The sequence below is a fragment of the Panthera leo genome, chromosome C1 (assembly GCF_018350215.1).
Source record: "Panthera leo isolate Ple1 chromosome C1, P.leo_Ple1_pat1.1, whole genome shotgun sequence".
In the NCBI taxonomy this organism is placed as follows: Eukaryota; Metazoa; Chordata; class Mammalia; order Carnivora; family Felidae; genus Panthera; species Panthera leo.
Genome location: NC_056686.1, coordinates 157,320,927 through 157,344,231, shown reverse-complemented (window position 1 = coordinate 157,344,231; position 23,305 = coordinate 157,320,927). Strand labels below are relative to the sequence as shown.

The window sequence follows — 23,305 nt, the reverse complement described above, 5'->3', positions numbered from 1 at the left end:
TGTGCCTCAAGTTCTTTATTTGTGAAGTGTTCATAAAAATGACATCTATCTCATAGGGTTTTTATGGAAATTAAATGACTTGAAGTTGGCAAAGTGCTTACAGTGGTGCATGCCATTTAAGCACCATGAAAGTATTTTTCTTTTCATTTATTTTGATTCTTGGAAAAGGCCAAGGCTTGTGCTGGGGAAATAGTGTGTTTTCTTGGTCCCAGTGGTTTCTTGTCAATGGCTGCCTGGTTCCTAACAAAAGATTTTTATTTCAGTGTGGGTTATGATGTTTTCCTCGTTATTGCAAAATTACCTCTTGGTTAAAACTGGATTGACTGGATATGAATGTTTAGAGACCGTTTGTTGAAAACAATTTTTTTCCTTTTGCTCTATTTAGATTTTTTTTTCTTCATAAACTGTTTGGCTCCAGTGTATGACATCCCTCTCCTTGCTTATTTGGACTTCAAATTATTAAACAATAAGGTGTAGATACCTGTGGCGGGTTGACTTATGTAAAACAAACCGAAATCTGAAAATAAAGTGCATACAGATGAATTGAAATCGGGGGCACCTGCCATTGTTATCAGACCTGACCCAGACCTTTCCCTAGTAGTTTGCTTCTAAACAGCACATATTCTCTTTATAATAGAGTGAATGACAGGCTTCTGACACCAGTGGAGCACTTTGTTTGATTGCTGGGAGGCCACCCAGCAATGATATAGTATGGGTTTGTTTTTCCTGGAGAGGTATTTCCAAACAATAGTCATTTGGGAGTTACAACAGGCATAGAAGGTAATACTGAAAAGGTGAACTTGATGGATGAATTATCATGGATCTGTTGATAAAGTGAGTAAATGGAGTTTGATATATTTCTTTAGATAACTGAGTATCTGGGAGATCAATTATGAAAAAACTCTAACTAGAAAGGATTAATTGCAAAATTCCTCCTACCAGTTTTGGTTTGCATGTGTTTTATGCACTTGGCTTTGAAGTGCTTTAAAAAGTGACTTTTGGGTATCTATTTCTTTTTATGATGTGTTTAACTTCATATTTTAGGAAAAATGAAAAATAACCTTAAAATCTGACTTGTAATAAAAGTTGCTTAAGGATTATATATATTTTAAAACAGGCAATAAATTGCTTTTTGAGAATTTTCTTCTGTAAGCTCAGTTTCTAAGTTTATGCTTCTCATTTTTTCATAGCAATATGAAACTCTTTGTAAGTAGACTGACCTTTAGATTGTTACCATTTTTCAACCAGAAATTATTAGATACTAAGAGAGACAAATGTACTGAACCTACAAATGTATTATGTTGGATTCCTAACAATAGACCTAATTGATAAAAGTGATTTAATATATGTTGTGTTAATAGCTAAACCTCCAAAGCCCCTAATCTCCCATGGAAATATTGCTTTGTAGAACAAAATCCAATGAGAAGTTCTGGGATTCCAGAGTGAATTTGTACATTCCTTAGGGGCATTTTTGCAAGGGAGGTTGTTGTGTTTTAAAGGTAGTTGATAAGAGACCTGCACCACCAACCCCAGACCTGCACCACCAACCACCATCGTGCATTAGTCTATAGAAGGTATTTGGGTGTACGTATTCCTGTACCACTCGGTACCACCATTTAGCCAAGGGAAGTTTCTGACCATTTGCAGCATACATTATAAATCAGGATGTCACTACCAGACAATCAGATTTGAACATTCCATGAACAAAGTAGCCTATATCCCCTAGGAATAGATCACTTAACTATGTTTATGTCATGCTGTTGATATGCCAGCATTTACACAAGTCAGGATAGCACATTGTTTATTTCTCTTAGGAGTAGATAATTGATCTGTATATTTACCTAATTTTTGCTTAATTAACCAATAACTGAAATAGGTAATTTAGCATGATCACTGAAATACCTGGGGAGAATAATTGTATTCTTTTAACCCCCCAAATTACTCCTACCACACTGGGCTTGTGAAAGAATAATTTTGTATCTTCTCCAAGTTGGGCTGATGTTGGCTGCTTTCTTTAAAAAAATTTCCTACTTGGCACATGATACCTGGGGAAGTCACTGGTCACATATTTGGGGACTCAAAGGATTTCCAACTGCCTAATTAGTCCCCTGGGGAGACCTAGGATAATTGCTGGTTATATTGGTTGTATGAAATAAACTTGTTTCAGTTATATTCTCTTTCTGGTATCACTAGGGGATATCACTGCCACTTGGGAATGTAGTAACTTTGGGGGGCAAATTTGTGCCCTCTCGTGGGGTACAGAGATTTTTCTTTTGTTCGTTTTTTTGGCTTAAAACAAGCAGAGATGAGCTTACAGATCTGGCATCCTACAAATGCATTCAACAAAAAGCCAAAATATTGGTCTGAATCTAAGAATGTAGGACCATAAATTGCTATATATGATTTAGTAATAAAAAGGCACTTAAAAAAATAAAGGGCGAAGAACTGAAAAAAGGCACAGTCAAGCAAATAAGAAGTTACTCATGATGTTATCATTCAGAGATAAGCACCAATAACATTCTGGTCTTTCTCTACACTCCGTATGTAACTCTGTTAAAGGTAAAATTATACATCCTTGTCTTTGTTATATGATATAAGTTTTTATCCAAATCATTTAGAAGTTCTACATAACTATTTTAATGAGTTCTTCATATGTTAATATAAAGATAATAATTTTATCCTTTTTTTGAAATTATTGAATATCTAGGAAGCTTGCAATTTAGTAATGTTGTGATTAAAATCTGCATACAGAAATCTTTGTCTAATTCTCTGATTAGTTCCTTAGGGGGGAAAATACCTAAAAATAAAAGAACTAAGAAAAATCACTTTTAAAAAGCAAGATATATGTTGTCAAATTGCTTTCCAGATTGGTTACGTCAAGATATACTGTAGTGAACTATGCACAAAAATGACCATCTTCCTGCAGACCCTGAAACAGATAATAAAATAACCATTATAAGAATGTTTTCTTCATTTTATTTTATTTTATTTTATTTTTTTCTTTTTTCTTTTTTTCTTTTATTCATTTTATAAATAATTTACGTTCCTTTGATTACTAATTGATTGAAAACTTTTATTTTTATAAAACATTTGTATTTCTTTGAAATATCTATGTGGGTAAGTTTTTTTACTCGTTTTTTTTTTTTGCATGTGGCATTATAAGAATGTGACAGTGAGCATTTTCGCTGTGAAGATGGGCATTGTATCCCTGCAACCTGGAGGTGTGATGGGACCAGAGACTGCTTGGATGACACGGATGAAGTTGGCTGCCGTAAGTGAGGAGAGGCCGGGCCAAACTCTGTTCGAGTAATATAAGTGCTTCTTGGTGAATTCAGCTGTACCAAAGATACAGTTGTACCTTTAGTGATAGATTCATGACTGGGCTCAAGTCTTTTGAGATGTCTGTTGTTGAATAGAGAACTGATGGCATTAATGATTCTTTTAGTTCTTTGGAGGAAGGGCTTCAATTCACATCCATTTCTATCTTACCCTTATCCCATGACCTTGATATGGAAACAAATTTGTGAGTAGTTTCCTAAAGCCTATAATAAAGTATTTCAGATTATTCACTCTGGAAATTTTGTGCACCAACTGTGATTTGTAATTCAAGGAGGAGTCTTTTGTATAAAGGACGTTGTGTAGCTTATGCAAATTACACAAAGAGATCACAGAAGAGGTTAGTGTGGTCTTAAATGTTTAAAAAAATTATAGTTAAAAACATATATTGTAAATCCAAAGTTTAATAACAATCACTTTCACATATATTCACATATATTTCTTCATTTAATTCTGTCAATATTCTGAGATAGGTTTCAAATTAGGAAACAGGCATAGTGAAGTTGAATCATTCATTAAAAGCCTCTTTCCTGCACAAATCCCAGCCCTTAACATCTTTTGCTTTCCCAGCTTGCCGTAGATGATCAATCACACCACTGCAGTTTCATTCATTCTGATTTGTGAACAGACAAGCGTTATCATCTGAAAACCAAGAAATCAGGGAAAAATTAATTTTGTTTGCAATTGTTGGCCATCCTGTGGCACAACAGAACAAACTTTGGTGTATTGTTTGGATCGTGATGCATTTGACAATGAGAGGAGGGTGGGGAATAGGTCCTATTCAGTGCTTCTCAAACTTGCACAAATGGATGCACAAATGGAGCATCGGGGAGCTTGTTGACGTGCTGGTTTCACATCCATATGTTTGGAGTGGGACCTGGGATTCTGCATCTCTACCAGCTCCCATGTGATGCTCATGCTGCTAGTTTGTGAATCATATTTTGTGCAAGGGAGTAGTTCTATCTGCAGAGACATGATCATGTGCTATCTGTTTGCCTCCTATGGGATTACTGAGTTCATTTTTAGATTAAACACCAGGAACAGAAAAGCAAGAACTGTGTATTCTGGGACAGAGGAACAAATACAGTTGTACCAACAACTCTTTAGAGATTGTTAATGTAATAACAATGTTCCATAACAACGATAATAACAACAGTACCAACAACAATAGTGACAGCAGCTAACATTATACTTCACTTGCACATAAATTATTTAACTTATTTTTTTATAGCAAACTATGAGATATAGTCCCCATTTTATGGTGCACACATTGAGGCTCAGAGAACCTGCCAAAGATCTTAAGTCAAGAAAATTATAGAAATAATAATTATTCAATTCTGGGTCTTCTTTTCCAAATAGCATGTTTTTTCAGCTCATCATGATGCTTTACTATTAGTTATTACAAAGCATTTCAAATAGTTTAGCAATAACTCATGGTTAGTTTGTATTTAAGTTACATTCTTAATTTGATATTTTTTGGTCATGCCTTTGTGTTTTGGTTGTTTTATTCTTTGTATTTAATCTTGGCATCATCAGTTTGTTGTGATGCCTTTGTTGCAATTATTTGGCATTGAATGCTGATTAGAGTCCACAGGCTGTTTTATAGGATTGTTTACTATTTGCCATCAATGTGTTAAGCAGGAGTTGACACAGATTGTTTTGAAATAAGCATTGCTTGCTGGTGTAATAGGGTGGATGTTTCACACAATGAGTTGAGTCCTTTCCTGGTTTGTTTTAGCTCCCCCTTCTTGCAAGTCGAACCAATTCCTGTGTCAGGGTGAAGGTCTATGCATCCCTAACTTCTGGGAGTGTGACAATGATGAGGACTGTGAGGATGGCTCCGATGAACATCAGCATTGCCGTAAGTAATTGTAGAGGAATTTTGTTTTGGCCCCCTGGACACCTAAAATTTAAAAATAATAATGGGATGATTCTTTATAAATGCTGAATTGGAACTCAAATCACAGGGGGCACCTATGTGGGCAATCTCACCCAGGGTGAGAAGATATTGAAAGTGTGAACGTGCTGAAGAATTATAAATATACCCCAGCGATTTGGAACTAGGATAGGTTCTCAGTATTAAGAATATGTCACACTCAGTAAAGAAACAGAACATTTATTGGTATCTGTGGGGGGCGGGCAGTCTTCATTTGTGTGGTTGGCGGTTGGATGGGTCCTTTGGGTCCTGCAGTGCACACTGCATAATAACCTTCCACCCCTTCTGCCTCGGTGTTAAACTGCCTTCTTTTTGATTAAGTGGCAGTGTAGCGAGGTCTGTTGGAAGCATTGTTGCTTGTTGCTTCAGTGACTGCTGGTATAGCTTGCGTCGGATGAACTGCAGGAAGGAGGGAAACGGTAGCCCTGAGGAAGACCTTGGCAGCTGCTGCATTCCTGGACACTGAGGGAGTTCAGGACAGTAAACTGGAAGAAACGCTCCCATTCTAATTTCGTTGGGATCAAACTGTAAAAGAGTTTGAAGTGGGCTTGAAAATAATTTTGAGCGAGAGGGTAATCTTGGGTAAATATTAGATGGCAGCATATGAGAAATATGCCATGTGTAGCATTCCTTTGCTTTCTCTATTAAGGATATTTGTATAATTTCAAATTATTCCTGTATCAATGAGGATGTTTTTGGCTGCAAAGAATGAAACACACGTCTCAGAAAAGTTAAGCAAAGGGGGGAATTTATCTCACACTATAAGAAGCCTAAGTGTATTGTTGTTCCAGGGTTCTTTTTGTGATTGTATGAAAGCTGTAGAAGTCCTGGAATTCACATCCTTATAATTTCAGCTTCTAGAAGGGAGAACATAATATCCATTCCGTGTGTGTGTGTGTGTGTGTGTGTGTGTGTGTGTTTATAAGACAACCCCACCCAAAGCCCCCAAAGTGAAAAACCAAAGATCTTTTAGAAGTCCAGGTTAGACTGAGATGGAAATTGGAGAGCAGATATCTGACTGTAAGGAACTGCTTCAGGCTCTTGACCCCAATTGTTCTGTGGAAGAGTCTAGCTCTGATCACTGTGTGGCATTCACCTTTAAGCCTCCCCCACATTTTGTTTCATTAAATACACATCCCACAAATCATGGGCATCTATAATCACTTTGTTTTTTGATTTTAAGATGTCAGCCAAGATCCTGTTGGCATTTTTACAGTCATTGTCCACAAAGATCAAAGAAGAAACAGATGTTTTTGATGGCTACTTCGTGTGAGAACTTGTTTAGTCATTATATGACTAGTAATGGAGATTCCATGGCCTATCGTTGGTCCTGGATTCATTTATAAGAGCTTGGAATTTAGCCCAGTACTTTTGAGTCCAGCATTGACTGTGAACTCTTTTCAGTCGGGCCAAGGGTCTTTTGAGGAAGAGGATAGGAATTCTCAAAATACCCTTTAGTTTGACTTCAGTTTACTCCTAAAATGAAGACTGTATAATTAAACAGCCTGTTAGGGCTTGTAAGTGTTGGTCATGGGGACTTCCAGCAACAAAGAGATGGTGATATTTGGGACAAAGTGATGAAGAAGAAACCAGCAAACTGTGTAGGGCTGTGGAGGGTGGTGGTGACAAGTGACGATCTTGAGGAAGGCATGGACAGGAGCTAATCAAGGCCAAATGGGAGCATGGGATGTCCAGATGAGGTCCAGTTATGTTTCAGGATGTGAACATGTTTCAGGAACAACAAAAGGGGAAGAACAGATCTGAAAAAGGGAGATGGGGGATGATAGTTCAGAAGTAGTGAAGGGAGGAATTAAAAGTGCCAGGCATAGTAGGGCACAGGAAGAAATCCTTGTTTGTAGGAAATCTGTCTGGGCCAATACTATTTTCTGGCCAATCCCTCAAAGGTCCTAGGGGAAAGAAGCGATGACTGCAGATAGTGAGTGCTCAGTGAGAACAGGATGGGGCTAGATTGTGAATCTCTGGAGAGCAGTGAATATGCTTTTTGCAGCTCGCATCCCTACTAGCAGATAGTAGGTTCTTGATAAGCGGGTACTGAATGAATTAATGACTGATGAGTTATTTCTCTTTTGGCTAGATAGACCATTTTGGTTCCATTTTCTCTTGCTCCCCACACAAAGTAGGGAGAAAGCTGAGCTGTAGATTGTGATACAATGTAATGGATGACCCCTTGCCAATAATAATATTTACAGAGGGTATGCGAGCTCCTAAGGACAACCACTTGGGAAAAGAGACTGGAGAAAATGTTATAGCAGCAATTTATTTATTTAATTTTCGAAAATGTTTATTTATTTTTGAGAGAGAGTATGGGGGGGGAGGGGCAGAGAGAGGGGGGGGGGAGAGAGAGAGAGAGAGAGAGGGAGAGAGAGAGAATCCCAAGCAGGATCTTAGCTGTTAGTGCAGAGCCCCATGTGGGTCTCAATCCCATGCACCAAACTGTGAGATCATGACCTGAGCTGAAATCAAGACGGTTAACTAACTGAGCCACCTAGGTGTTCCCATAGCAGTAATTTATAAGCAATGTTACATGCTATTTTAAATGAGTGTGGATTTCACAATATAATTCTTGCATTTTTAATGTCATAAAATTCTTTTAAAAATTTTTTTTTTTCAACGTTTTTTTATTTATTTTTGGGACAGAGAGAGACAGAGCATGAACGGGGGAGGGGCAGAGAGAGAGGGAGACACAGAATCGGAAACAGGCTCCAGGCTCTGAGCTGTCAGCACAGAGCCTGACGCGGGGCTCGAACCCACGGACCGCGAGATCGTGACCTGGCTGAAGTCGGACGCTTAACCGACTGCGCCACCCAGGCGCCCCTAATGTCATAAAATTCTTTATTGGGCATCCTTAGCTGCAGACAGGATATGCCACCACCATATTCACTAAGGTCACCAGGGAACTCCTCAATATCGGATGGACTTCCCTATTGCACAACTTTGGCGATCACGCCCTCCTTCTGGACACTACTATCTTGGCTGCCATGACTCCTCATTGTCCTGGTTCTTTTCTGAACTGCTTTGATCATTCCATTTTGTACTCCTTTTCTACCCAGACCCTAAGTATGGCTGTTGCTTAGAGCCCTGCACTTACTCAATGCTTTTCCAGGATAATTTCAACCAACCTTATGATTTCGATAAATCTGGATGACCTGGTGACACCCAAATTTATGCTTATGACCCAGATTTCTTGCCTGCACATCAGTCTTGCATGTTCAACTGCCTGTTGGAGATCTCCAGGATGCCTCAAATTCAAGGTGTCCCAAGTGGGATTAATAATCTTCTCCCATGAACTGTTTTTTGTTTTTGTTTTTTGTTGATCTACGTGAATTACCTTTAAAAAAATTTTTTTTAATGTCTGTTTGTTTTTGAGAGAGAGAGAGCATGAGCAGGGGAGGGGCAGAGAGAGAGGGAGACACAGAACCCGAAGCAGCCTCTAGGCTCTGAGCTGTCAGAACAGAACCCGACATGGGGCTTGAACCCATGAGCTGTGAGATCATGACCTGAGCTGAAGTTGTGTGCCACTGACTGAGCCATCCAGGCACTGCTATCTTTTTTTTTGTTTTAGCTTAATTTATTTTTTTAATTTACATCCAAGTTAGTATATAGCACAACAATGATTTCAGGAGTAGATTCCTTAATGCCCCTTACCCATTTAGCCCATCCCCCCTCCCACAAGCACTTCAGTAACCCTCTGTTCTCCATATTTGAGTCTCTTATGTTTTGTCCCTCTCCCTGTTTTTATGTTATTTTTGCTTCCCTTCCTTTGTGTTCTTCTGTTCTGTGCCTTAAAGTCCTCACATGAGTGAAGTCATGATATTTGTCTTTCTCTGACTGACTAATTTTGCTTAGCATGATACCCCCTAGTTCCATCCACATAGTTGCAAATGGCAAGATTTCATTCTTTTTGATTGCTGAGTAATACTCCATTGTATATATATATACCGCATCTTCTTTATCCATTCATCTATCGATGGACATTTGGGCTCTTTCCATACTTTGGCTATTGTTGATAGTGCTGCTATAAACATTGGGGTGCATGTGTCCTTTCGAAACAGCATACATGTATCCCTTGGATAAATACCTAGTAGGGCAATTGCTGGGTCATATGGTAGTTCTATTTTTAAATTTTGAGGAACTTCCAAACTGTTTTCCAGAGTGGCTGCACCAGTTTGCATTCCCACCAGCAGTGCAAAACAGATCCTCTTTCTCCACATCCTCACCAACATCTGTTGTTTGCTGAATTGTTAATGTTAGCCATTCTGACAGGTGTGAGGTGGTATCTCATTGAGGAACCCTTATCTTTTTATAGAAATAAAACTAACTCACTATAAGGTACTAGCAGAAAATACAACATCAGTCTTAACTACTAGAAATAGGCAGAGTGAGTCTTTTTCCTCGTTAATCTAGAATTTTATGAAACATTTCATTTTTTTCTAAATTTTTAATGTTTATTTATTTTTGAGAGAGAGAGACAGAGAGACAGAGAGAGAGAGAGAGAGACAGAGTGCGAGTGGGGGAGGTGTAGAGAGAGAGGGAGACACAGAATCTGAAGCAGTCTCCAGGCTCTGAGCTGTCAGCACAGAGCCCGATGTGGGGCTCAAACTCACAGTGGTGAGATTGTGACCTGAGCTGAAGTAGGACTCTTAACCGACTGAGCCACCTAGGCGCCCCTATGAAACATATTTCATAATGAAAGCGTTAGAGGAAAAATAAAGATGGCTGTTAGTGACATTAAAGATGTAATCAATTAGCATGGAAAGGATAGCACAATCCCTTAGGCACCCAAGCTGGAAATTTGGAATTATTCTTGATTCTCCTGCCCACACTTAGTCAGCCAGCTCTGGCCTAATACCTCTGAAGTTCATCCCTTTCCCATTTATAGCATCATTTCCAGCATCTATCTGGGTGACTGCAGCAGCCTCTGGATTGGCCTCCCTGCCTCTAGTCCTATGCCTCCTCAGGTTCTCCCTGACACTGATACTACAAAGATTTAACTAAAACCCTTGGGTATCTCTCTATCCATCCCAAGAAGAAAGCTCCAGCTCCTTAACATGGTTTCATGGTTTACAGTGGCTTCTAAGACACTGCCAGCACTTATTTTCCCATGTCTATCACTTGCTATTCATGCCCGGAAATTTCCATGTGGGGTCACAGCGGTGCTTCTAGTTCCCTTGGGCATATGGTGCTGTGTCCCTCTTTCACAACTGTGCATGCTGGCTGAATGCTTGTTGCTAGACAGTCCTTTCCTTATGACCTAGCTAACCTCACTGCTTCTCCTTTAAGACCAGGTGAGGTGTTACCTCCTAAAGGAAGCTGTCCCTGTTCACACTCTCATCTCAGAGTGAATTAGGCACACCTCCCTGATCCTTCTATAATTCCTTGTATGCCTATAATTCACTTTCATCATTGTTTTTAATTTTTTTAAAAAAGTTTATTTATTTTGAGAGAGAGAGCCAGAGCAAGCACACAAGTGGGGGAGAGGCATAGAGAGAGGGAGAGAGAGAGAATCTCAAACAGGCTCTGAGTTGTCAACACAGATCCTGATGCAGGGCTTGAGCTCACAAAGTGTGAGATCATGACCTGAGCTGAAACCAAGAGCTGGACGCTTAACCAACACAGCTATCCAGGCACCCCTCTAATAAATTCTTAGTGTCCCCTAGAAAGCCATGAGCTCCTTGAGAGTAGGGAGTGTCCCTCATTCATCATTATATTCCCATTATTGGTGTACTTTGTGGTATATAATAGGCCCCCAGTAGAGGTTTATGTAATGAATAAGTGAATTCTAGCATCAGACTGGTTCATGGAACCATATGATTTTAATTTGTCATTTTTCTGTGTTTGAACGAGCATTTATTTATTTATTTAAATATGAAATTTATTGCCAAATTGGTTTCCATACAACACTCAGTGCTCATCCCAACAGATGCCCTCCTCAATGCCCATCACCCACTTTCCCCTCCCTCCCACCCCCCATCAACCCTCAGTTTGTTCTCAGTTTTTAAGAGTCTCCTATGGTTTGGCTCTCTCCCTCTCTAACTTTTTTTTTCCTTCCCCTCCCCCATGGTCTTCTGTCAAGTTTCTCAAGATCCACATAACAGTGGAAACATATGGTATCTGTCTTTCTCGGTATGACTTATTTCACTTAGCATCACACTCTCCAGTTCCATCCACGTTGCTACAAAAGGCCATATTTCATTCTTTTTCATTGCCAAGTAGTATTCCATTGTGTATATAAACCACAATTTCTTTATCCATTCATCAGTTGATGGACATTTAGGCTCTTTCCATAATTTGGCTATTGTTGAGAGTGCTGCTATAAACATTGGGGTACAAGTACTCCTATTCATCAGCACTCCCATATCCCTTGGGTAAATTCCTAGCAGTGCTGTTGCTGGGTCATAGGGTAGTTCTATTTTTAATTTTTTGAGGAACCTCCACACTTTTCCAGAGCGGCTGCACCAGTTTGCATTCCCACCAACAATGCAAGAGGGTTCCCGTTTCTCCACATCCTCTCCAGCATCTATAGTCTCCTGATTTGTTCATTTTAGCCACTCTGACTGGTGTGAGGTGATAGCTGAGTGTGGTTTTGATTTGTATTTCCCTGATGAGGAGTGACGTTGAGCATCTTTTCATGTGCCTGTTGGCCATCTGGATGTCTTCTTTAGAGAAGTGTCTATTCATGTCTTCTGCCCATTTCTTCACTGGATTATTTGTTTTTTGGGTGTGGAGTTTGGTGAGTTCTTTATAGATTTTGGATACTAGCCCTTTGTTTGATATGTCATTTGTAAATATCTTTTTCCCATTCCACCGTGGTTGTCTTTTAGTTTTGTTGATTGTTTCCTTTGCAGTGCAGAGCTTTTGAATGAGCTTTTAATTACCCCCTCATAAACCCCTTTGAAAGGTTAAGCAGAAAATATACAATTGCTTTGGGTGTCAGTTTAAGAAGAAAGCCAAGATACTTAAAATACTATTGGCACTTGATTTAGTTTTTCTACGTATTTGTTAGTACTGCTACTCATGACTTGCCGTTTTGTGAATAAGAAAAGTTCTTTAGGGGTGCCTAAGTGTCTCAGTCAGTTGAGCCTCCAACTCTTGATTTCGACTCAGGTCATGATCTCATGGTTTGGGAGTTTGAGCCCCGCACCGACAGTGTGGAGCCTGCTTGGGATGCTCCCTCTACCTCTCTTTCTGCCTCTCCTTCTCTCTCTCTCTCTCAAAATAAATAAGTAAACTTAAAAAATAAATTAAAAAAAGTTCTTTAATTTTATGTGGAAATTGTCAATACATACTTAAGTAAATTATATGGGAATTTAATGAGGAAATATTAATCTTTTTAGACTTATTCAGATAAAATTGTGTCTGCTTTGGCTGAATTCAGATGTTTAAGTGACTTCTAGAAAAGTTGATCTATTCTAACTTTATTAATACAAGGTACCAGGAGAAAATATGAAATCATACTGTTGAAGTGTCAGAAATAGGCTGCCTGGAAAAATCTTGTTTGCTATTCAAGAATTACATAACACATACATAATGAAAGAATTTTCTTAGAACAGGATGACAAGATATAGTCAATTAAACACGGAATGTCTTATCATATGATAACCTGTATATGTTTGAATCTCAAGTGTCAGCTCTAAAACTGTGATTGATTATCCACTTGTCTTTTTGAAAGGTTTTTTTTAGAAAGTTTAGATGATGGCACACCCCTTAACAGATACGTAATTTCATCAGAAAAGCAAATTTTGCCAACTTAAGCATCTTTACCATATGGAAGTATAGGAAACTGTAAAAATGCAGGGGAAACCTTTTTTCTTCAATTTGAGGACTATAATTTTTTTCAGTGGGTCACATTTCCCCCAAATGCTTCTCTTTTTATGTGGACAGTTGAAAAATCCCATGATAATTCCTGCCTCAGGCTTCCCAAATAGCATTCACATGGTGCTTGCAGCATCAACTCCTTTGATTTTTATCTGTTTTATCCAGAGGCAAATTTGATAAGCTACTGATGTCCTGATTTTACCTACCCTAATCAACATAGGCTAAAAACAAGCTAGTTTAAATTGTTTATATATACAATTGACACATGTTCGATGTAGAAAGCTGATATAATAGGGAAAAACTCACCCATAGAAAAAAAATCACCTACAATTTTATTACTCAGAAATAACCACTGTTATAACCCTTTGGCATATTTCCTTCTTGTTTAAGCAAGTATTACGATGACAGGTACCTCAACCGATACTCGGCTACTACTTATATCTGCAAAGTTTTTGTTTTACCATTTTGGTTGTCAATGTATATTGTATTCTCAACACATGTTGATCCTATAATTGTCTACACTCACATGCTTGAGTGTTGATGTGATTCTGTGAGCATTTAGATATGGTATCGTGATACCTTTGCTTTTGCATTGTAGACAGCTCACACTGTCTACCTTGGGGTAGGTGGGTACCCTGCTTTCTAAGCCTATAAACTTTATGTTCAATATACTCTCTTGCCTTTGCTTTTAAATTTTCCTCACTCATCTTTGGTAAATGGCAACGGATTGGTCTGTATTTGGCAGTAATTATAAAGTAGTATCTTTTCCCCTCCACAGCTGGGAGAACATGCTCAAGCCATCAGATTACATGCTCCAATGGTGAATGTATCCCAAAAGAATACAGGTGCGACCATGTCAGAGACTGCTCAGATGGAACCGATGAGAAAGATTGCCGTGAGTTCCTTTCAGTCTTTGCACTGTGTTTGCTTTCACCTTTGTCCCTTTGGCATTTTAATCAATTTGTTAGATCTGTTGATGGACAGAAATGCCTACAATATGCCTCTTGTTATTGAAATTTCTTGGCAGATTCTTTTGTGGATTAGAGGTGATATTCTGATAGGAGACTATTTTTAGCAAGACATTCTAAGTGTGTCCTGCCTTAGCATGTCAAGTTTCTGTATTTTTGGAAGAGACTTTTAACATTAGCATAGAATCCTGAAAAGTTATTGAATACATTGAATACAAAATCCAGTTTGGTCAATGTTGGGTTTTATTGAATTATGATGTTAAATCAAATGTCTCATTAGTTTTCTGCTCTTATGGACTCAGTATTTTCTGGGTTGCCTTTGGAAAAGTGTTACATTCTGAAAATGGCTTTCTCCAATGATGACATATTAGTTTGTAACTGATTACAAGATAAGGCATAGAAATCACACTATTCTATGTGTAATGTTTAGACATTACCATAACCAAAATAAGAGAGTGTATAATCATAGTGCATCATGTACTTCTTACAAATCAGTAATCTGCCTCTCTTGAGGTTTATGTGGAATTGTTAGAATGTGAGAATATTGGAATTATTCTACTATGTAAGTTCTGTGGTCTGTCTAACTCTATCTTTAGTCTCAGACATATTCAGTTTTGTTTAAAAGTTCTTATAAGTCTATTATTTATGCGTTTATCATCTGTGGTATCATTTATGAATCAGAATGTCCTTGAGGTTTTAGACATTTTTTCCTGAATTTCTTTTGATAGGCTGCGTCTCATAAGTTTACTGTGAGCTAAGCACAGTTAGTTTCTTTCTTTTGCTCTTAAATTTATATTTCGGAGTTTAGGGAATTGTTTTAATATTTCAGTATTCCAATACTCAGTGGATAGATTTTGAATGCCTTGATCGTAAACTTAGTTATGTCTCCAACGGAGATTTAAGTTTTAGTCTATTCTCATGGGACACCTCTATTGTTTGATCATTTTGATTTAATTTTAATTTTCTGGACTGTTCCTAAACTTCTTTCTTTGGTCCAATTGGTATATTTTATGCTTCATGAGGAGAGAACCATCTTCTGGTTCTTTTTTTTTGGTACATTTCCCAATATGGTGCAGTGCCTTGGGAGGGAGCTAACATAAACTGGTTATGAGCAAATCATTCCTATTTCACCATACTGTTCAAACTGTACTTTTCATGGAAGAAATATTGTGAAAGGGAAAGATCTGGCTCCAAATAGGTCCAGATTCATGTTGCATCCATACCATCATCACATGGTGCATTTTAATGTTTATTTATTATTATTATTTTTATTTTGAGAGAGAGAGAGAGAGAGAGAGAGCATGAATGGCAGAGGGGAAGAGAGAGAGAGGGAGAGAGATAGAATCCCAAGCAGTCACGCTGGCTTGACTTGAACTCTCGGACCGCGAGATCATGACCTGAGCCGAAATCAAGAGTTGGATGCTTTCTTTCCTTGGGTCTTATTTTCCTTTGAGAAAAATACTGTGATTTGTTTTTGTATCTCCATTTCCTAGCAGGATTGCTGGTATAGTTGTGTTGTGGTTTAATTTCCAACTTAAATGTTCTCTCGGAAAGAGATTATGTTGTCTCTAATTTGGATCTCTTTTCATTTTGGAAATTTTACAGAATTACCGGCAATTTTAAAGATAGTAGTGTATGCCTGGATGTCACAAAATATCAAGTCCATGAGTCAAGTACTGTCAGTACTTTGTAAAGCAAACAATAGGTCGTTCATTGTGGCAAGTGAAGAAAATGTTTTTGACTAAATAATAGTGATGAATCATATATTTTATAGTATTTTGTAAACTGTAAGTGTTATATAAATGTTGGTTGTTATTCTTAATTTGGTTCCTCAATGAGGACAATCGAGCAGGTGTTATTATTCTCTCACAAATAAAGAAACTAAAATTGCAAAGAGTAGACTGGCTTGTTCAAGGTTGAAAATATGTGGCAGAGCTAGGGCTAAATCCATCTTCTGGTTCCAAGTCTGGTGATTGCTCTTCATGAAAGACTTTATTTACAGAAGGAGAAAGTTCTACCTTGTGCAAGTTTAAGAGAGAACCAGAGGCTGTGCCACCAGCCAACAGTCTGTGTCTTTATCCCTAATTTACAAGTGGATAAAAATGAGTGCTTTATTGGAAATGCAATGGAACTGAAGGAAATGCTACTCTAGGGAAAATAAAAGGCAACTGAAACAGACTGTTTGGATTTATTCCATGTGAACACCCTGCAGCCAAGTCTAAAGTCATCAGTACAACTGCCTCACAACTTTGCCAATAGACCTTCCGGAAAAAAGCTGGCTGGGTACAAGTATGCAGGCTGCTGTTATAGAAAGGGGTTATGGAAAGGAAGTGAGTGAGCTTTATAAAATATCTGAGCAGGAATTTTTAATCAAGGTTTTGTTTATTTTTTTAAGTGCAAGTAATAGGTGCAATAAGGATTTCTTAAGAGAGCCAGATTTATATGATAGTTAATTGCTCCTGGAATCATACAAGTCATGAATCCTTCAGGGTTCATGGCTCTAAGATGAATCTGACACATGCAAAAGGGGTTTGTAATGAAGTATTCTTTCCTATTTCTCTTTACCTTATTTATTTATTACTACGTGTTATTTATGGAGAAGTATAAAAAAAATCTAACAAATCAGGAAGTTAAGAAAAGAATCTTCATGCTTTGTGCTTTGATCTCCTGGCCACAGCCAGATTTGTACAAGAAACAGAATAATGGCCTGGATCAAAGTCTTTAGAAAGTGCTAATATAGGGAGACAAATTGGCCTCATTTTGTTTTCCCTTTGTTTGGAACCCTTGCAGGAAGTAGGGAAGAGAGCTGCCATTTGCTGGGCTCCAATCACTATTTTATGCAATTTTTACCTTAATGACACAAGGTAGGTGTGATGACCATCTCCTCAGGCTTTTAACCTAGGTCTAAACTGTATGCCCATGCAGGTTTTAAATATAATCAAAAGCAGAGTGAATTGATAATGAACTCCTTTGTACTCATCACCCAGTTATATCAATTACCAACTCATAGCTAATTTTGTCTTACCTATATCTCTTTATTCTTATTTTGAAGCAGTTTTCACACATCGTATAATCTTATCTTTATTTCATTTATCTATCTATCTATCTATTTACTTGAGGTGGGGGGAGGGGTACAGAGAGAGAGGGAGACACAGAATCCGAAATAGGCTCTGAGCTGTCAGCACAGAGCCCAATATGGGACTAGAACTCATGGACTGCGAGATCATGACAGGAGCTGAATTCAGATGCTTAACCAACTGAGCCACTCAGGTGCCCATATTTTATTTTTGAAATAGAGAGAGAGAGAGGGTGCAAGTGAGTGAGTGGCAGAGAGAGAGAATCCCAGGAGGGGCAGAGAGAGAGAGAGAGAGAGAGAGAGAGAAGCGGGTTCACCGGAAGTGGGGATCCTGTTTTTCCCGAAGTGGGGCTTCAACTCACCCACTGTGGGACTTGAACCCATGAACAGCGAGATCATGACCTGAGCTGAAGTCAGATGCTTAATGATTGAGCCACCCAGGGGCCCATAATCTTATCTTTAAATAATTTAATATTTAACTCTAAAATATAAGGACTGAAACATAGCATAACAATATCACAACCCACACCTATGAGTTAACAACCACTAAAATAATCAGTTCTTAAAATTCCCCAATTGGTTTTTTATTATTTTTTTGTGGCGTCATTTAAAGCAAAGTCCAAATAAAATCTATGCATTGGAATTAGTTGCTGTCTTTTGATTTGTAGGTTTACCTTCCATTTCTGTTGTTTACCTCTTGCAATATATTTGTTGAAAAAACCAAATTACTTGTCCCGAGTTTCCCACAGTCTGGGTCTTGCTCATTGCATCCCCAGATGTCCTTTAACGTGCTCTTCTGTCCTGTAGTTTTTGATAGCTATATTTACAGCAAGGTTCCTCAACCTTTGTACAAATGACATCAAGGACCAGGTAGGTCCTTTTTGCACGGAACATTATGCATTGTAGAATGTCTAACAGTATCCCTGACCTCTGCCTACTAGAAGCCAGCAGTACCTCCCATTTGTCACAACCAAAAATGTCTCCAGACAATGCTAAATGTCCTGTGGGAGCAAAATCTCCCTCCATTAGTCTAGTTGGGAATAACATTAGTCTAGAGGCTTGAACAGATACAGACTTCTGCGTGTGTGTGTGTGTGTGTGTGTGTGTGTGTGTGTCTGTGTGTGTAGGGGCACAATACTTTGAAAATACAGGTGTATATTTCCACTAGGAGGCACATGTCTAACTATCAGCCATTGATTGTTGCTAACATCCATTTAGTCATAGTTACTTCACTTCAGATATGTAACAGCTATTTATTAGTTGTTTTAAATTGGAACATTACAATATGATGAAGGATTAAACAAGGCTTGCCCAGAAATCATTTTCATGAGACATGACACTTTATTCTATTGTTTCTGCAGTCATGGTGCATGGGAATCATTACCTGTGGACAAATGCAGGATCAGCCTATGAGTGTGACTTTCATTTCTCTATTTCTCAGAAGTAAGATTGTCTACATGAAGGGGTCTAAATACGTTATGCCCCTAGAAATCATTTAAATATAGTAATGATGTTGGAAAAGCTCCAAGGAAGGACCTAATTCTTTTCCCCAAATATTTGAAAGGATCAGGAAGCTCGACCCTGTAGTTCATAGTCCTGACTGTTGGATCAGACCCCTAGGTTATAGTCTTTACCCTTTCAAGCTTTCTAAGATCAAGACACTGTGCTCCAACGTAGAGCACCTTGTGTCTATTCCAGACATTCCTTGTACAGAACAAAGAAAAGTGTATAAGAGTTCTCTCAGGGAGGCAGGGAGAGGGGAGGGAAGAGAATGGGCCTGATGATGAGGAAAGCAAACATAGCAAGATTCCACTAAAAAGATTATCCTTGAGACAAATTTGTGTTGTATGAAAGCTTTTCATATTGTTTGGTCTTTTTGTCTGCTGTGTTCCAATATGCATAAGGTATTTTTTGATTATTCTACTATGTGAGAACGATTTCTGGTTATGTCTACTATAAAAAGCTGTGAAACAGGTAAAAGTTCATTTTCTCCAAGTTATTTTATTCTTCAGTCTGGCTATCTATAAAATGGCACCTACTATTAAATAGCTGTCAATTAATTTTTCCCCCCAAGGAACAGGAGATTCAAAACTGCAGTCCATTTTACTTCTAATGGGATTAGCATCAAGGAAAAACCACTCATGCAGAGTCTAAGATAAACATCAGAACAATGCAGCAATTATGGGTCATTCAGTTAATATATTACAGTGACTTTAAGTTGCTCAAAACTAGTACAGTTTTTCCCAGTTAAGAGAACAGATTATTTTGTTTTTATCGAGTGCCATATTAGAGTGATGTTGGTGTGAGTAAAACTATTGCTAATTATCACTGGTTTGCAGTACTTCTCTTTTGATACTTAGGAATGCCAAAGAAAGGGTAAAATCCCTATTACAATGAAGGCTTTCTTGCTGGTAATCAGCAGTATTTGGTCTGCCTGCAACTGGGGCCGCTTTGTCCGTGAAGTTTTATTTCTATTGACTTTCTGTTCTTTAGAATTCAAACATTTTCCTTTATATATCTAATTGCTGAAACTCCAAATGGGAAACAGAGGAATAAAGAGGATGATTCAAGTCATTCTGTAGACTATGATGGCTCGTAAAGAACATGCTTTTCTTCAAACTCAGTTCCACGGTTAAGCTGCCCCTTCAGCCTTGCTCTTACTGTTCTCTTTCTACTACTCCAGGTGAGAAAGCAGAAGCAGAGAGACTGACACCCTTACCTATCACATCACAGACATACCTGTTTTGGTGTTCTTACAGTCGAGATAGAATTCAGAGCCCTGAAACCTTGGGGAAATAAAAATTTCTTATTTAAATCTCCATCAGGGGCACCTGGGTGGCTCAATCAGTTAAGTGTCAGACTCTTGTTTTCGGCTCAAGTCATGATCTCGGGGTTCATGGGGTCCACCCCACGCTGTCAGCACAGAGCCTGCTTGGGATTTTCTTTTTCTCCCTCTCTCTGCCTCTCTCCTGCTTGCACGCATGCTCTCTCTCAAAATAAATAAACTTAAAAGAAAATAAATCGTCATACAAGCACATTATAAATATGTATTAAAAGCTCCCAAGGGGTGCCTGGGTGGCTCAGTCAGTTAAGCGGCGGACTTCAGCTCAGGTCATGATCTTGCGGTCCGTGAGTTCGAGTCCCGCGTCGGGCTCTGTGCTGACAGCTCAGAGCCTGGAGCCTGCTTCCGATTCTGTGTCTCCCTCTCTCTCTGCCCCTCCCCCATTCACGCTCTGTCTCTCTCTGTCTCAAAAATAAAAAAAAATTAAAAAAAGTTAAAAAATAAATAAAAGCTCCCAAGACCCCTCTCAGCTGTTGTCCAATTTCTTTGCTCCCTTTTATAACAAAGTTACATAGAGTTGTCTTTAATATCACTGCCTCCATTTCCTCTCCTCTTTCCTTCTTGAACTCCCTGAAAACAGCAGTCTCCACCAATCTCCTGAAAGCATTCTTGTCAATGCCACCAATGACCTTGTTTTACTAAGCCTAATGGCTCCTGTTCAACTGTCACCTTATCAGAGAGCTGCTCCTCACTGTCACTCATTTATTTTTGAGAGAGAGAGAGAGAGAAAGAGAGAGGGAGACAGAGTATGAGTGGGGGAGGGGCTGAGAGAGGAGGAGACACAGAATCTGAAGCAGGTTCCAGCCTCTGAACTGCGGGGCTCAAACTCATGGATTGAGAGATCATGACCTGAGCCACAAGTTGGACGCTTAACTGAGCCACGCAGGTGCCCTGATTGAATAAAATATTTTTTAAAACATTGTGGGAATTTCTTTTTTTTTAAGTTTATTTATTTGTTTTGAGAGAGAGAGAGAGAAAGAGAGAGAGAGAGGGTGTGCGAGCAGGGGAGGGACAGAGAGAGGGGGAGAGAGAGAGAATCTCAAGCAGTCTCCTCACTGTCAGTGAGGACCCTGAAGCGGGGCTTGATCTCACAGTTTGTGAGATCATGACCTGAGCCGAAATCAAGAGTTGGACACTTAACCAACTGAGCCACCCAGGGCCCCCCAACATTGTGGGAACTTCTACCTCACTTGTAATTTTAAAGTTTATCTCTTTATCCAGTTCATAGCAAAGTATCCAGGGAGGTGGATTTCAATAAATGTATGTTGGATAGAATGAAATTCTAATGAAAAGGAACGTAGCACTCTGTAGAATAACTAGCTTTCAGCATAATGACGTTCATGCAGCAATCATTTGCTGATGAATCTTCAATTATCTGGAACAGTTTCTCGATAGGAAGACTGAGCCACGCCATTTCTAGCTATGGTTTGCAAGTGGCCACTCTCATAATTCTAGTGGTGCGGGTACTCTTCCTGTCTCTTCAGTTAAAATTTGCGTGTTTGTTCTGCCCAGATAAGTCACAGAGGATCACTGTAAGGAACAGATAGGAATAGATAATGTGTTTTCTCTTTTTGGCTTCTGCTTCCTGAAAGCTACTTGGATTAAACTTGATTTTAGTCCCATGGTACTAGCCCTTGGGATTACTGTGTTTGCTTTCTCTCTCTCTCTGTTTCTTTTTCTTTCGTTTTAATGTTTATTGATTTATTTTGAGAGAGAGAGCAGGGGAGGGGCAGAGAGTGAGGGAGTCACAGAATCTGAAGCAGGCTCCAGGCCCTGAGCTGCTTGCACAGAGCCCAGCGCAGGGCTCGAACTCACGAATGTGAGATCCTGACCTGAGCCGAAGTCGGACGCTTAATGGGCTAAGCCATCCAGGCATCCCTGCTTTCTCTTTCTAGGGTGCTGAATTGCTATTTCCATTTTATAAAACTTGTTATGTATATGCTTTTTATTGAAAGCCATTGTTAATTATTTTTGAAGAGTGGCAGGAAATACTTTCCTCTTGTTTTGTTGTATGTTGCTTTATTTCTTTGGTGCTAGTTCATGATGGCAGTCACTTTGGGGATTTGAATTTAACTGGGGAGGGGGTAGAGTGAGTTCCCTGCTATATTGTGGTCTATTTTTTTGGTGCCGACTCTCTTGTTTGTTCTGGTACTCCTGGAAAGCTTTGTTTCCTAGCATAGAGTTTCCTTGAATTCCTGGATCATACCAGATTGAAGTCCTTAATAGAATATGCCATTACTTGCTGAAATCTAGAGTTGGCCTCACCACTCCAGACTCCCAATGTGGGATGGGAAACTGAATGGAAGAAACGAAAACTTTGCTTTTTCTCTAGAGTTATTTATTTTCCTTTTAAAACTATCTTTCTAAGAGTTTCTATTTCTTTCATTCAATTTCATTTTGTTTCTCTAATTTTTTGCTTCTTCCTACTGCTTGCTGTGAAGCTTCTAAGCAGTAGCTACATCTATTGTGATGCTAGGGATGTGCATTGTGGAGCCACATTGCCTGAATTTGAAATCTGGCTCTCCAGTTTACTGGTTGTATGACCTTTTTTAAATTACTTAACCTCAGAAAGGTACATATATAGCATCAATAGAATAGAAATCTATAAATGGGAGTAATAGTGTCTACCTCATAGGGTTGTGATAAGGATGAAATGAGTTCATACATACTGAGTACTTTCTGGCACCTACTTTTCAGTCTATGTTATTGATGGCTTTTATTGTCATTGCTTATTTAACTGTGGGTAGTACTTGCAACTAAGTGCTGGTGGCCAAACTAGCAAACTTTTTCTGGCAAATCATTACTTTGACTGGATTAGCCAGAGTAACTAACTTACAAGGATGAGGCTAAGACCTTGAAAGGTCTCAGGTATCTTGGGCAAGACTTTTATCAGTAATTTCTTATTTTCCTTTAAATCTTACCTTAAGTTTCATAATCTACCTTTAAGATGTCTCCCCTTTCTTTGTAATAAATTTGTCTTCTTTTCTATGTGCTTTTTGACCGTTTTGCCAAATTCTGAGACTAGAATGTACTCACAGCCCTCTTGTCAAGATAATAAAGAGTAGTGTTAATATTTACATCTTGCTCTGCTGTGAATGATTTCCATTCTGGGAGTTCCATGAAATCTTCAAGCCACTTCAGACTCTTTAATTATTTGATTATCTAAACATGGTACTTTCTTGCTCAAATAAAATCATTAGCATAGAAAAATTTTAAAAATCTTCAAGCACCACACCAATCTTGTATGGATATTTGGGGGAAGCTCCCATTTGTAGGGGAACAAACACATACATTTGGCATGTGGAGAAAGT

General features: G+C 38.7%; 1 protein-coding gene across 1 annotated transcript in view; it reads left to right on the top strand.

The window, feature by feature from the left end:
* LRP2 (LDL receptor related protein 2) overlaps positions 1–23,305 on the top strand; it is a 196,937-nt gene that overhangs the window by 35,482 nt on the left and 138,150 nt on the right. Inside the window, exons 2-4 of the mRNA XM_042949038.1 lie at positions 3,164–3,271; positions 5,075–5,197; positions 13,887–14,003. Coding sequence (XP_042804972.1) covers positions 3,164–3,271; positions 5,075–5,197; positions 13,887–14,003 — 348 coding nt within the window. The remainder of the gene's footprint in view (positions 1–3,163; positions 3,272–5,074; positions 5,198–13,886; positions 14,004–23,305) is intronic.